At 50.7% G+C, this 16166-nt stretch overlaps 1 protein-coding gene across 2 annotated transcripts in view; it reads right to left on the bottom strand.

Annotated features, from left to right (window-relative positions):
- The window catches only part of ABCC1 (ATP binding cassette subfamily C member 1), a 130376-nt gene that overhangs the window by 69968 nt on the left and 44242 nt on the right, over positions 1 to 16166 (bottom strand). For both annotated transcript variants that reach the window (XM_060125156.1, XM_060125157.1), the window contains exons 5-7: positions 15295 to 15420; positions 4692 to 4753; positions 2548 to 2679 (exon numbers count right to left, since the gene is read on the bottom strand). In XM_060125156.1, coding sequence (XP_059981139.1) covers positions 2548 to 2679; positions 4692 to 4753; positions 15295 to 15420 — 320 coding nt within the window. The remainder of the gene's footprint in view (positions 1 to 2547; positions 2680 to 4691; positions 4754 to 15294; positions 15421 to 16166) is intronic.

The following is a 16166-nucleotide window of genomic DNA, read 5'->3' as shown; positions in this document are numbered from 1 at the left end:
TTCTACTCCATTTTGTTAAACTCAAAATCATCTAATGAAAACCAGTGAGGCACTGGATTTTAAAACCCAAAGGTCAGGGGAGCAGGGGAAGCAGCTCAGACCTGACTCCTGAGAGGAGCCACTCAGGGGTGAGGAGAAGAACTGGGGGTGGGGTGGGGGGGGAGGTTGACACCCAAGGCCAAGAAGCCAAGGCAGCCCTGCCCAGGCCGCAGTCACCTGCTCCCCGGGAGCCCTGGGAGCACAGGGCTCTCCCCTCCCCACCCATGCCCACAGGGGTCACAGGGCCGGATGTGGCTCACGCCGCCTCTGGGAACAGAGCCACTGACCCATCTGCCCCTACTCTCGCCCCACAAACCACCTTCCCCAGCACAGCCTAACTGGTTGATACAAAACAGAACTCCGGGCATGCCGCTGGCCTGTGTAAAACCCAGCGGTCTTCTCACCGCATTTGGGATCAACCCCTAAGCCAGTACCATAGCCTATGAGATTCCTGCAAACACTTCTCCTACTTTATCTCCTCCTGTTCTCCCCACCTCTCACTCCACTCAAGCCATATGGGGCCCCTTGCTGCTCCATAAGAATGCCACACTCACCTCTACCTCAGGACCTTTGCACTAGCTGTTCCTGTGAAACGGAAAGCCCTTTCCCCACATTTGCACGCGGCTTACTCCCTCCTTTGACACGAATCTCTGTTCAGAGAGGCCATCCCTGACCACCAAACCTGCATCACCTCCCACAGTCACTCTCACCCTCATTTCCCTATTTAACTTCATCATCACACTAAGGCTCTTCAAAGTTTCTCAACAGTGTGTGTTTGACTCCCAACTCCCTGTGTCCCACACGGAATGTAAGTAGCACCAAACAAGGAGCCTGTCTATCTTGTTCCACTCTCTGAACCCCCAGGGCCTAAACTGCACTCAGCATATCAGCAGTAATCAACTGCATCTGCTGAACGAACCAACGAAGGGCCAGGCCCATGATGAAGCTTTATGCTGTATGGCCAGTCCTCTTCCCACGAAGCCTCACTGCCAGCCCCTCCTACAACATCTGCAGCAACCGGCTCACTGGGTGAGCCCCACAGGACAGCACGGTGGGCATCCCCTGCCACCCAACGTGGGAAGGAGACGGAGCCAAGCAGTCAGCGAGGCTCGGGTAACTCAAGCTGAGGACGCAGCCTTCTCATCAGGAAGGAGGCTGCAGGCCAGGCCGGAGGAAACCAGAGACCCCACTTCTGCCTGAGAACCTCCAACTGGGTCACAGACATGGGACCCTGCCAGAGCCGTGTGTGCACAGAGCACCGGCCATCTCCTCACAACGCCCAACCACAGAGGCTCAAGCTCAATCCACCTCCCAAGGGACAACTTCTCCTCCGTCCGTGGCCACCCCGAACGGGCCACGGCACGGCCTCTCTGCTGATGTCCTGGTGGCCAGCACAGATGTCCCACATTCCCATCCACAGCCTCGGCCTGAGTGAAGACCTGGAACTGCTGCAGTGGGTGAGGAATCAGACCTAGAGCCTGGGCCTCTCTCCTGGAAGGCCAGCTGCTCTGCGGGGCCACACACCAGGCTGGGCTCTCGTCAGCCAGCTCTCCGAGGTGGACAACAGGCCCAACCCCGTAACGAAAACAGAAGTAATGACACCGTCCCCTGCCACCAAATCCCTCGTGATTCCTCTTCTGGCTCCTCTGGACGCAGGATGCGTCTTATGTCAACATCAGGTCCTGGTTTAATCGGCAGCCGTTTCTCTTTCTCACTGGTGCATAAAATAATGATGCATCACACAACTGATGACGTCCTAGATTTGATGAAATAAGGTATGTGCTGGGGAGGCCCTGGCCTGATTCCCCAAATAACCCGATGACAGAGGTCGGGGTTGGCATGCAGCTCTCGTCGGCGAGAGTCTGAAATCCTGGACACCGAGAGTGAACCCTGATGTAAACCACAGATTCGGGGTGACAATGCTGCGTCAATGTGGGCTCACGGGTTGTCACTAATGTGCCCCTCTGATGGGGGATGCTGACAGCGGGGGAGGGGTGCACCTGTCTCTGCACCTTCTGCTCAGAACTGCTGTGAACCTAAAACTGCTCCAAAAAATAAAGGCTGTTGGGAAAAAAAAAAATCCAGTACAGCCCAAATCGCTGTCAAATGGGGGTTCTTAGGCTGAACACCTCAAGAAGTAGTTGACGTGGCGTGTTGAACCAAAACATTTAAAACAGCAAGAACATTCAGGATGCCAGATGCTCGGAGAGAAGCAGGGAAAATGAGACTGACTCGGGAAGGGCAGCGTCACACAGCCAGGTACACGCGCGCCAAGGTCACGGCAAACAAAATGGTTCTCCCACTTGACATCTTTCTCTCTTCTTTCCTACCCAAATTGTCTTAGCTACACGTCAGACTCTACCCCATTCTGCAGATGAGCAAACCATGGCTCGGAGGAGGGAAGCAGCCCTCCCAGGGCCATGAAGCTAGCAAGAGGTGGAAGGATGGAGCTATGGGGTCGCCCCAGTGAGTGCCCAGCTTCCCCGGGGCAGGATGCTTGGCACTTACTTTCTGGACTTTGCACATTCCTTCTTCCAGTTCTTTACCAAAACGGGCACAACTTGTTCTGACGTGTCCTCCTTATTCAGGGACCAGAGGTCAGTGCTCTCCAGGGGTTGGCGGTAGCCCTGGACCATCATCCTGTGGCCGAAACACAAGGCGCGAGGCGATGAGAGTCAGAAGGAAGAGGACGACGACGACCCTCCCTGCCACCACGGCCATGCGACCGAAGGCGGCCGCAACTCAGGAATATCTCAATAAGGAATAATGGACATGTGGGCACATTAAATCATTATTGCTAATTTTACTGTTAGGTCACCCAGGAAAAATAGCCTCATTTTTAGAGATACATACAGAATATTTAGGAGGAATAGCAGGATGGCTCTAATTTACTTAAAAAAAAATTTTTTAAGGCGAATATGACAAAGCATTAACCATCGTTAAATCAGGTGATGAGTTTATTGAGGTTTATTAAACTAGTCTTTCCGGTTTGAATACTTTCATGATAAAAAGCAAACCTAACATCTTAACTTGTTATTTTGAAACATTTCAAACTCAGAGAAAAATCACAGGAATCTTACAAAGAATTCCTGTCTACCCTTCACCTAGTTCACGACTGTTAACATTTTAAGTGTGCTGTATCTGCCTCTGTCTCTAGATACATACATATGCAAACACATACAGGCAGAGCTCAGAGATGCTGTGGGTTCGGTCCCAGACCACCGTGATAAAGTGAATATTGCAATAAAGCAGGTCACAGGAATTTTTTGGTTTCCCATATTAAAGTTATGTTTACACTATCCTATAATCTATTAAATGTGCAATAGCATTATGTCTAAAAAAAAACAACAGAGATTAACTTAAAAATACTTTATTGCTAAAAAATGCTAAGCATCATCTGCACCCTCAGCGAATCCTAGTAATAACATCAAAGGTCATGGATCACAGATCACCATAATAAATATAATAATAATGAAAAAGTTTGAAGGATTGTGAGAATTACCAAAATGTGACACAGAGACACAAAGTGAGTGAATGCTGTTCCCAAAATGGCGCCAACAGACTCGCTTGATGCAGGGTTGCCACCAACCTTCAATTTGTAAAAGACACAGTGTCTGCGAAGCGTAATAAAATGAAGTATTTCAGGGCTTCCCTGGTGGCGCAGTGGTTGAGAGTCCGCCTGCCGATGCAGGGGACATGGGTTTGTGCCCCGGTCCGGGAAGATCCCACATGCCACAGAGCGGCTGGGCCCGTGAGCCATGGCCGCTAAGCCTGCGCGTCCAGAGCCTGTGCTCAGCAGCGGGAGAGGCCACAGCAGTGAGAGGCCCGCGTACCGCAAAAAAAAAAAAAAAAAAAAAAATGAAGTATTTCTTTTTTCTGAACCATTTCATAGTAGGTTGCAGACTCTACACATCTTTACCCCTAAATATTAGTGTGCATCCCCCTAAGAGAAAGGACGTGCTCTGATATAACCAGAGTACAATGACCAAAATCAGAAATACGAGCCTGGCTGGCGTGACCTACAGTCCATATTCAAATTACACTGTCCTAGCGCTGTTCTTTAACAGCAACTGAAAAATAGTTAAGTAAGACAAATATTAAATGGAAAAAAAAACCCCACAATGTTTGTAAAAAGTTTATAAAGACAAGGAAAAATGCTTGGGGGTTGGGGGAAGGATTTTAATAATCCCCAGTAGGATGCTGACAATGTAAAGAAAAAAATGTGCAAATAAAAGGAGGGCGAGAAGGGGGTGTATTGAGCTGTGGACGGCGGCTGCCTCTGGTGCTCTGTTGCTATTGGTCCACACTCTTAGCCACTTTTCCTACGGTGCACGGGCATTATTTTTCTCATGGGGGGAAACAATGCCAACAACAATAATTACACCTAATGCAAAAAAACAGCCAAATTCAAAGCTGAGCCAAGAGCGTGCAGCTTCTTGCCCAGGCCAAGCCGTCCACAGAGGTGCAAGCTGTTTAGGTTTATGCATTTATCACATGAACGTGGGGTCAGGGTGAGTGTCTCTGAGACCCCGGCCCAGGGGAGGCACACTCAGGACACAGCCCCATCGGAAAGGGCAAGGGAGGAAGAGCAGGGGCCCTAGTGGCACACTCATGGCCCAGCAGCCGCCCGAGGTTTGGGGACCAGGACTTACCCTGTGATCCACCAGAAGGTGATCCTGGAAAGGAAGGAGGCGCTGGATTCTGGGCAAGGATTCTAGTGGAAAGAAAGCACAGGGTGGGGAGCAAAGGGGAAATGAATGGTTAAACTTCTCATCTACGCCAGCTCTAGGCAGGGAGCAGCCAGCTGACTGCTCTTCCTCCCAGTGGACCAGCGGCCACTCTCACGCCACTGATTTTCACCCTGAAAGGGCTTCCCTCCTGAGCACCAGTGGCCTGGAAAGAAACACCTGGCAGCTCCTCCAGTTTTACCCGGTAACTGTTTCCTGAGTGTCTGCTATGTGTAAAAACGGTAAAATGCGTCCCATACCTGCCTTATCTTATATCCCCACAGCAACCCAACAAACATGGCCCTACTGTTGTCCCTGCTTTAGTTCATTCATTTGTCCATTCAACAAATATTTATTGAGCATCTACAATGTGCCAGGCACTCAACGATGTACTAGCATGATCTCATATCCTCACAGAACCGTAAGTGTGGTACTACTAGTATTCCTATTTCTTTCATTCATTCATTCACTCATTCAACAAATATTTTCTGAGCACCTACTATGTGCCTGCCACCTGTACACAAATCTGGACAAACAGACATAACCCTAAACCAGGGCAATAACACCACCTGCTAACACTCTCTGCTAGCTAGCTCTGTTTTAAATGTTTTACACAAATTAACTCATTTAATCTTCATAACCACACTATGAAGTAGGTAAAAGCATCATCCTCATTTTGTAGTTAAAGAAACGGAGGGGCAGAGAAATGAAAAGACTTGCCCGGGGTGCCAACAGCTAGAAGCAGCGGAGATAGAATGTGAGCCCCAAACAGTCAGGGTCCGGAGAGAGACATTAATCAAACGATCACGTGAACAAGTACAAAACCGCAACTGTGACAAGGATCATACCCCGAAGGCAAGTCAATATTACCAGTGAGATCACTGGTATCTCACTGGGCTGATCTAGTTGACAGAGGTCACGAAAGGCGCCCCTGAGGAAGATGGTCAAGCTGGGGAAGGAACTCTACCATTTTTGTAACTTTTTGCGAGTCAAGTTATTTCAAAATAAAATGTTATTAAAATTTTTTAATTCCTTATCTTTCAGAGATACATATTGAAATGTTTACATGCGATGCAGGGTAAATAGTCCATGGCGTTCATTATACCATTGCTGTCCACATTTGTACACATTTGAAAGTTTCCATCATGAAAATCTTCCCCAGTGAGTCAAACAAGAAGCCTGGGCTGAGAACCACCAGGTTTCACTCTGGGGGCCATGAGGCATGGGGAGGTTCCGGTCCTACCAGCCCGGGAATCATCTGGGGAGCTTTGTAAACACAGGTGCTGAGAGTCCCAGCCCAGACCAACTAGATCACTCTCTCTGGGGCTGGGGCCCTGGCATCAGTATGTCTTTAATCAGATGCAGCTGGCCCACAGACCTACATTCTAAACAAACCTAAAGCCAGATGGCCCTGGGTTCAAATCCCAGCTATGCCATTTTCTAGCTGAATGACTTTGGGCAAGTCCTTTCACCCCAAAGTCTCAGTTTTCGCATCTGGGAATTGGAAGCGGTCAGTCCCACTGCTCAGCCTACCTCATGGGACTGCAAGGAGGGACAAGTGGAATGAGGTCCATGGGACCTCATTTTTCCAACCTAAGGCCGCAGCATTATTCCTGGAGCAGGTGGTGGTATTTGCTTTGTAGGCTGGCTTTTCTTCCGGAAGTGGGTGGGTTGTCACGGAATCGCAAATACACTTCAACTACAGCCCAGTTCCCTAAGGTGCTGGCAGAGAAGGGGATGGGGGCGGGATACAGCTGGCAATGACTCATTTATTTCTTAAGCAAATAATGAGGGAGGATCTGCTTATATGCCAGGAGGTGGCTAAATACATCCAAGACTGAGCTACGCAGGAGAGACAGTGAGGTCCCGGCCCCGTACTGCCTCTCGCCTCGGAAGAGAGGGACAGTAAGCAAACCAAGATGCAAATAAATATACAACTATACACGGTGAGAGCTGTGACAACAACAACAAAACAGGGTCCCGGCGGGGGTGGGAGCCAGGCTGGGGGGCATCCGTGCGTGAAGCAACATGAAGCAAGGTGGTTAGAGGGAGGTTTGAATCCCAGTCCTGCCACTTACTAACTGAGGGGCCTGGGCCAAGTTACTTGGTGATGATGAGATTAAATGAGATAAAACCTGTGAAGTACTTACGCGACAGTTCCTGGTGCAGAGTAAAAGCTCAAGCAATGACATTAGCAGTATTAACATGAATGCTAATGGTAAACACAGTAACAAGTCCGCCATTTCCTGCAGACCGTGACACACCAAGAACTGTACCAGACGCTTCACATCAGGGCTGGCAAAGTCAGGCCCACAGTCCGGCCACTTGCAAAATAGTTTTATTTGGACACGGCGATGCCCATTCATTTCCGTACTGTCCACATCTGCTTCTGAGCTACAGTGGCAGAGCTGAGTACTTGCGACCGAGACCATGTGCTCTACGAAGACTAAAATATCTACTATCTGCCTCTTTACAGAAAAAGTTGGCTGCCCCCTGCTTACATCAGACCTCACGACACCAAAGATGGCGATTCTTAAGGGGAGGAACTAGAACTCAAACGCGGGACTTCTGCCTCCAAATCCAGCCTTCTTTCAGTCTTGGCATCAACACAGAGTCAGCCCTGCACAAAGAAGCCCAGCCAAGGGGGCGAGTGGGGGCTGAAGTGCAGCTGGTCCTGGGCCTGGGGGCGGCAGGACTGCATTGGCTGAAAGGACGCAGGGCCTTTCTCAAACTCATCCACCCAGAGCGGGCCAGATGCCTTTTTCTAACCTGCACAGAGGCCCGGTGCAAACTGTCAGGGTGTCAGGCTTATACACACAGGGGCCTCACAAATCCTGGCATTGTTTCAAAATCAGGCAAGCCCAGCTGTGGGTCAAGAACAAAGCAACCTAGACTTATCATGATCATTTTGTAAATGTATAGAAATGGCAGATCACTATGCCTACAGCATTGTAGGCCAATTATACTTCGATTAAAAAAAAAAAGGGGGACATGTAAACACAGAATTCAAACAGGTCTGCAGTGAACAATATTTACAATTGTTATAATGATGCAAACACTAATTACTGATGTAATTTAAAGTATGATAAAATTGGGGGGAGAGGATGAGGAAGGAGAGGTGGAGTTATTCAATCTTCATCTCAACATTTATAAAGTTAAAAACTGCTCTTTTGGGCATTCCCTGGAGGTCCAGTGGTTAGGACTCCACACTTTCACTGCTGAGGGCCAGGGTTCAATCCCTGGTCGGGGAACTGAGATCTCAAAAGCCACGCAGCACAACCAAAAAAAAAAAAAAAAAAAAAAAACTGCTTTTTTCTTTTCCTTTTATTCGAGAAAACAGATGTTATTAACTAAACCAACTGTGGTAATCGTTTCACAATATATGTAAATGAAACCATCAATGCTGTTATACCTTAAACTTAATCAGTGATGTATGTCGATTATTTCTCAATAAAACTGAAGGAAAAGAACAAAGCAACCTGTTAGCTACATAACTGAAGGTGAATTCATTCCCTTTGTACCCAATTGTACCCAAATGGAGTTCTACCCCTAAGACCATAAGAAATGACGGCCCAGCGGGGAGAGACTAATCCTCACTCTGGCTAGTAAAAATCCCAGCCCCTGCGAGAAAATGCACCCTCCAGATGCAGTAAGGCTGGATCAGCAACGTGAACACTTCAGCTTCTACTGTGCACAATCCAGGAGCCTCCTTAAGCTCGGCTCCCCGCCGCTCCTCCCTCCTCTGGACCCAGATCCAGATGTTCAGATAATCAGAAGTCACATTGGGCAGACACCGGCTCCTGTCACCAGCACAGATAAAAAATTACATCAGTTTGGGAGCTGGTTTCTGGAAGTCCCTATCTGACATGAGAGGCCTCATGTGATAACAGACAATTAGAGTTCCGAAGTAGTCAAGAACTGATAATTAAAGAAAGAAGGAAAGGGACTTCCCTGGTGGCACAGGGGTTAAGAATCCACCTGCCAATGCAGGGGACACGGGTTCGAGCCCGGGTCTAAGAAGATCCCACATGCTGTGGGGCAACTAAGCCCACACGTCACAACAGCTGAGCCTGTGCTCTAGAGCCCTCGAGCCACAACTACTGAGCCCACGTGCCGCAACTACTGAAGCCCACGCGCCTTAGAGCCCGTGCTCCACAACAGGCGAAGCCACTGCAATCAGAAGCCCGCTACGAAGAGTAGCCTCAGCTCGCCGCAACTAGAGAGAGCCCATGCACAGCAATGAAGACTCAATGCAGCCAAAAATAAATTAATAAAATAAGAAAGAAGGAAAAAAAAAAAAAGGAGGCTGCTGGATAAGGATCCAGGCAGCGTTCCATTCAACCAAAACCAAGCAGAACTTCTCGAGGTGGAAAAGACAGGGCTGCTGGCTGGGGGCTTCCCGGCCTCTGAGACTGAAATGGAGTAACTCCTGTCCCAGGAGGAAGGAGGATTGTTAACTGATCCCCCATTTGGTTAGAAACAAGAATAATTCAGGGCTTCCCTGGTGGCGCAGTGGTTGAGAGTCCGCCTGCTGATGCAGGGGACACGGGTTCGTGCCCCGGTCCAGGAAGATCCCACATGCCACGGAGCGGCTGGGCCCATGAGCCATGGCCGCTGAGCCTGCGCGTCCGGAGCCTGTGCTCTGCAACGGGAGAGGCCACAACAGTGAGAGGCCCGTGTATCGGGGGAAAAAAAAAAAAAAAAGAAACAAGAATAATTCAGACAGGCCCTGGCTGAAGGCGGAGGAAGAGGAGCAGGGAGGTTCATGCAGAGAGCTGCATTCTTTGGCATCTCTACCTGGTGCAGGTAATTTGGCCTGAAACTATGAGGTTTAAACTAATTTGGTACACAGCCCCCCAGGCACTGGTTCTCTGAGAACTGGTCACCCGTGACCACAAGGCACTCTGAGGACCTTTGTCTGGGCCCTCAGCATTCTGGCCTTTCTGTCAGAAACTCTCTGGGTCCTCACCCACCTTTTCTGGTTTTGATTCTACTTTTAGTTCAGTTTTCTGCCAGTTACTCCAGCAGTAAGGGACGCGTAAGCAGCACTGTAGCTCAGACCAGGGGTTCTGAAACCTGGCCCCATCACCAGCATCCACGGTGCCTGGCAGTTTGTTAAAAACAGAAAGGCTTAGGCCCCACCCAAACCGACTGACTCAGAAGCTCTGGGGGTGGGACCCAGCAATGATCTGTGTTTTAACAAGCCCTCCAGGTGATGCTGATGCAGGCTCTGATGTGAAGGACTCACCTGGTGGAAGGGCTCCCAGTCCAGCCCTGTCAACTCAGGCGACACTACACCACCCTGAACCTCGGTGTCCTCATCTATAAAATGGGGGGAGACTCACAGTTCCGCCTCAAAGTTGGGTTGCCGTGAGGATTAAATAAGTTAATTTTATTTATTAACACAAGGCTGCTATCGTTATTATTGGCTGGAACCACCTAAACGTCGGACAATAAGAAATCCGTTGGTACAGCATGTTACACTAGGGTCCTTTGTTGGCCCTGCCGCTTCTCAGCTGTGTAAAGCTCCTCCGGGCGCAGGACCACAACTTCTACTGCAGCACACACGATGTGTGCTTTGCCCATGAACTTGTCCGATTTCTCTTCCTGGTTTTTGATGCTCTGCTACACACAGGGTCACTGTTCAGGCCAGCCTTCCTCTCAACCTGCCTGGACTCTGGCAATGGCTTTCCTAAAGTGTCACCAGCCTCATGCATCCTCCTTTCAGCAAGAGACCCAACCAAGCAGAAGTCCACACAGTACCCAAACACCCACAAGTTCCATCGTACCGCTGGACCTCTGGACATGCTGCTTCCACCACCAGGAGCACCTTCCCATCCACCCTCCAGCCTTCAACCTTACGGGAGGGGATGGAGGCATCCCCTCATCCGGATGCTGGCTCTGGCCCCCCAGGCTGAGTGCGGGACTGCTCCTCGGGCACCCGCAGCCCCCAGCACTCCCCTGTCTTGGAACCCCACTGTCCATCCCGCAGCAGCAGCTTATTTGCCCGCCGCCTCCTCCATCTTTCCTAAGGGGCGGTCAATGTCGGTTCATTTCTAGGTACTCCGAGCCCAGCGGAGCCCCCGGCACTACGCCGAATCACTAAATGGCCGAAAGCATAACGGAGAAAGGAATTAAAAATGGAGTTTTCGATGCTCTCATTAACAGTCTAGGCCCAGCAGTTGCCTCTGGGCTGCAAAGGGTAGAGACTGACCATGAAGGGGCAGGAGGGGACTTTCTGGGGTCCTGGGAATGTTCTGTATCTCAATAGGGGTTTGAGTTACTCATTTGTCAGAACTCATCAAATGGTAACTTAAGATTCAGGAATGTCACTATGTAAATTTACTTAAAAAAAAAAACGAACCATAAAGAGATATTGAGCTCTGGCTAATGATTTGCACAGTGAAGTGTGTGAATGAAGGATACTAATGTATTTCAAGGTCACTTTTAAATACCAAAAATCTTAGCCGGCTGGCTGACTAGATAGATTTGTGATAAAGCAAATTTAGCAAAATGTTAACTTGTAAAATACAGTTGGTGGGTAGATGGGGAGTACTCGCTGTGTCTTTCAACTTTTCTGTAGATGTGAAATGTTCACAGTAAAATATGAACAGGATTAAAAATACCTCTTACACCAAATGAGCTGAGCAATTTTTAAGAATTTGCTAAACCAGTGCTTTCCAACCATGAACCACCCAGGGATCTTGTGAAAATGAGACCCTGACTCAACAGGACTTGGCAGGCCTGAAACTCTGCATTTCTAATGAGCACCTGAGGGATGCTGATGCTGCCGGTCTGAGGACCCCACTTTGAGAACTGAGGGTCTACTATCTGCCACATTTGCCCCTGATGCCCCCAACTGCCAACGGCAACCCCGTCCCTGCAGCCTAAGCGGTAGCCTCCGGGCCAGCAAGATCAAAGCACTAGAGGCTGGGGACAGGTGACGGCCTCAGAAGGCCTGCGAGGCCCACTCAGCCAGGCCCCACCTGATGCACAGAGGGGAGCAGCCCTGCCAGGAAGCAGGGCCAGGACGCAGCTCTGAGTCACACATCAGGCACGGGGCCAGCTGGGGAGGACGACAGCTCGGTGACTCAGCGGGGGGAGAAGGTCAGCACTGCCGGCCCCCAGGCTGGCCCCGCCTGACCCTGGGCTTGGCTGACTGCTCTGAGGACAGGTGACATGGGACTGCTGCTCTGAGGGTGGGACAGCGACAGGGACTGGACTCACCCCATCTTCCAGGCTCCACTGTGATGTGAGCCCTGAGGGTGACGGGGAGACAGCAGAGGTGACACCTAGCAGTGTCCTCCTCCCCAGGTCACAGGCCTCAGCTCCGGGGCAGGGAGGCGGGTGCAGCCAGCATCAAATCGAGCCTCAACCCATTTTCAAGAACAGGACACTGAGGTCTTGAAAGGAGGAGCGACTTGCCCAAAGTCAGCTCCAGGAAGTCACATAACCTGATTCCCAGCCTTCATCTCGACTGTAGTCACACAGTCTGCTGACCTGCTTAAAGGGACGATAGCTTCCTGGGGGCATGCAGTAGATGGTACTTTCCAAAGTTGGCCAGGAATCACCTGCCATCTCACATGCTCTTCTTACAATGAGACCTGGCCGCTCCCCCATCTAGAGGTGGGGGCCTGTGTGCGCCCACCCCTTGCACCCAGAAGACCTTCGTGGTTCCCTCAATCAGAAGAGGGTGGCAGGAGTGACTCTATGTGACTCTGGGACTGGGTCCTAAAAGGTGACACAGCTTCCACCTCGTGCGTGCTCACTCTTAGAGACCAGCCGTCACGCTGTGAGGAAGCCCAGGCAGCTCGGGGAGACCAGGTGGGGCTGTCAACCCTGGCTGAGGCCCCAGCCAGAGGCCAACGCGCTAACCACCCGACACGTGAGCAAGGACCCTGAGTGAAAACCACCCAGCTGAGCCCAGCCAACGCCCGGGCCTATGAAACATAACAAAGTACTGTTGCTGTTTTATGCCACTAAATTCAGGGTGGTTTGTTACGGAGTAACAGATAAGCGTAGCAGGGCATGGACCACACTTTTTCACATACTGCTGTGTCCCCAGAATGAAGCGCAGTATAAAAACGGTGCTTAATAAATATCTATTGGAAGAATAAATGGGACGCAAGTGAAATTAAAGCCCAGGGTCTGCCTCACTCCAAAATGAGGCTCTCCTTCCATTACCATGTTGCCTCCACCATCAGATTCAGGCTGTAAGTCAAGACAACCTCTTTGAGCCTTGAGTCCCACAAGAGAAAAGGAACAGCTGGGAGAAGAGTCGGGGTACCCGGGCAGAGAAGGCCCCACACCCCAGAACTGCAGAAAGCACAATCGGAGGAGGAAGGCAGCTCTTTGAGACACCCCGAGGCACACACACCCAGGAGAGAAGAGACAGGAATTCTATCCAGATCCCAGAGGGGACCAGAAATCAGAAATTCCCCATAAAGCATCAGGGACCGTCCAGTGGGAAAGGCTGCTTCTCAGGCCCCACAGGGAGCCTGAAGAGTCAGGAGATCCCCACGTGGGCCTGTCCGCCTCCCCTGGGCTCGGTTTACCCCCAGAGCACCCCAGGGTCTGCAGTCACTCAGGGGGCGTATGACTTGTTCAGTGCGATCCCCTTCTCCACAGAACAGCCTGACACCTAATGTTTCTGATGGGGACACTCCACTGTCACACACCCACACCCGTGCACACAAACACCTATGAACAGCAGACATGAGGGCCGGAGACATCTTAGCTCCTCCTCTGTGCCAGCCGGGGGCTGGATCCCCTGGGTGCTCACGCATGGCTGCTGCCCTTGTGAACTTTATACACATGCAAAACACACTCACATGAACACACAAAAACACACACATGCACACACTCATACACATCTACATGCAAGACATGTAAACATGTGCATGCACGTACACACACCACATGCACACACACCTGTGTGCACAAACACACATATATACACATATTCACAGACACACATACACACTTGTCTAACTTCTCCAACCCAGCTCCTCCCAGAGCAGGGAGATGAGAAAATGGGGCCTCTCTGAACACACTCTAGGGCACGGGTTTCTGAAACTTACACTGGGAGCATCCGTCACCTCCTCCAGGCTGATGCCCCACAGATCCTTTCATCACCCACAAAAGCAGCCTCAGCCTTTTGCTGAGGTTCAGGCCAAACCCAGCAGAACCACAGCTGAAAACTGCTCCCACTGCAATTTCATCCGTTAGCAGCTGACTAACCATGAACAAAGCACCAAATGAACGCTCCAAAGGCTTCCCATCCCTCTCAGAATAAAATCCAAACAGCCCCCCCGGCCCATAGGTGGCTGTCCCAGCTCTCAGAGGCCATCCCTCAGCCCCCTCCTGCCTCTCGCTTCTCCAGCCACACTAGCCTTTCCTGCTGTTCCGGCGACATTCACGGCAGCTCTGCCCCAGGGCCTTTGCACTTGCCACCCCTCTGCCTGGAACCACTTTCCCTGGGTATCTGCTTGCCTGGCTCCCTCACTCCTTCAGGTCTCTGCTCCAATGAGCTTTCCTGGAAGGGGGGGGCGGTGGGCAGGCTTCCCTGATGGCTTTTATCAAAACCACACACGACCCCAAACCATCATCTCTACCTCCTTTCCCCACTATTCTTCCCAGCCTTTACCACCACCTGACTGATAGGATATATACTTGGCTCCTGGGTTACTGTTTGTGCCCCTGCCCATGAAAACATAAACCTCAAGTGGCAATAACTCTGCTTTATTCACTGCTACAGCCCTGTGTCCAGATTGGGGCCTGGCACTCAGCACTAGACAGAAGGAGGGAGGGAAGAAAGGGGAGGAATGAGGAAGGCAAAGAGGATGGACGGAGGCAGAGAGGGAGAAAGAAGACAGGCAAGGGTGATAAATAACCATGTTCACTTTCCTGCTACCAGCAGAAGGGCGGCCATCCCCACCCGGCCCACTCAGATCCTTCTACACAAGCAGGATTTCCCTCAAGCGGACGGAAGAGACCCAGGGTCTCAAACCCCCCAGGGGCCAGGCACGTACACAGGTGAGGGAAGCAAGACTGTCTAATGAAGCAGGGAGTGGTGAGGACTGCGGAAGGAAACCAGGGCAATGCTCCTCAAATCTGGCCAACCGCTGCCATGTGGGATAACAGCCCTACTGCTGCCAGAACTTCTCACTTTTCTAGAAAATCTGGACAGTTTGAACTTATATGAAATTTCCTGATTTTTAAAAGTTCACTCGCACTGTCTAAAACCACTACGCCAACCAAATGAGACAACGGGCTGGAAAACACAGCAGTTAACAACTGTGAATCAGATTCCCTCCTTAAATCCCCTGAGCCACGTCTACGGCTCAGTTTTTCCAATGGTAAAGTGGAGAGGATAATGTTACGTATCGCCAGGTGTTCAGGGAAGACAGAAGGAGCTCCTAGATGGACGATACCGGCTCAAATCAATGTTAGCTGGCACTGTGCATTCTCTCTTGCACACGCACATGCACACACACGTGTCTCTGTGCTCATCTGTGATCACACTTACGGGATCGTGGATGGTTTCGGAGAACAGGGGTGAGCGGTCTGAGAAGCAGGACAACACAAGCTGGATCAGCACGAGGGAGAAGTAAATGTAGAAAGTGACATCGCGAAAGACGTCGACTTGGGCATCCTGAACGAGAGGGAGGGAAGGAGGAAGAAAACATCACTTTCTGGAAGCAACCTGCGGAGGCCGGGGGAGCAGACAGCAGGAGGCCCACTCTCTCAGCCTGCAGGCCTGACGGCAAGCTTTCCCACCCTGACCCTACCCCCTGCAAGATAACAGAAGACAAGCAGTTACGTCACAGCGTGGTCCACACTGCCTGATCCAGGCAGCCGACACGGCGGAGGAGTCCCAGGCTTGGGAGTAGCACAGACCTACCTTCAAGGCCTGACTCTGCTCATTCTGGCCATGGGACTTAACCTCTCTGTGCCTCAGTTTCCCCATCTACAGACAGACCAGTGGTTCTCAAGTGGATGTGATTTTGCCTCCCAGGGAACATCTGGTAGTGTCTAGAGACACTTATGTTCAGGAGTGGGAGGCTACTGGCACTGCCCCGCACATCCGACAAGCACAGGACAGTCCCACAAAACAAAGATGTCTTGGGCCCCAAATGTCAATAAGTGCTGAAGCTGAGAGACCCTGTCAGGGTAACTGTGAGAAGTCAGTAAGATTATTCACGGAAACGACTCAGTCCCCGGCCTGGCACTTTGTAAACACCAACTCAATAAATGTCAGCTGCCATCACTATTAAAGGCTGCCTGAAAGGTACACTGCAGGTGCTCAACAAACATTCAGTTACTCTTCCTTCCTTTGCCTGATGCCAGTTCCTGATTAGCCCGAAGGTGACAGGGAACCACGTGACAGTCTGAAAGAGC

This window comes from Lagenorhynchus albirostris, chromosome 15 (genome assembly GCF_949774975.1).
Source record: "Lagenorhynchus albirostris chromosome 15, mLagAlb1.1, whole genome shotgun sequence".
NCBI lineage: Eukaryota > Metazoa > Chordata > Mammalia > Artiodactyla > Delphinidae > Lagenorhynchus > Lagenorhynchus albirostris.
This window is presented reverse-complemented; position numbering and strand designations above follow the sequence as displayed.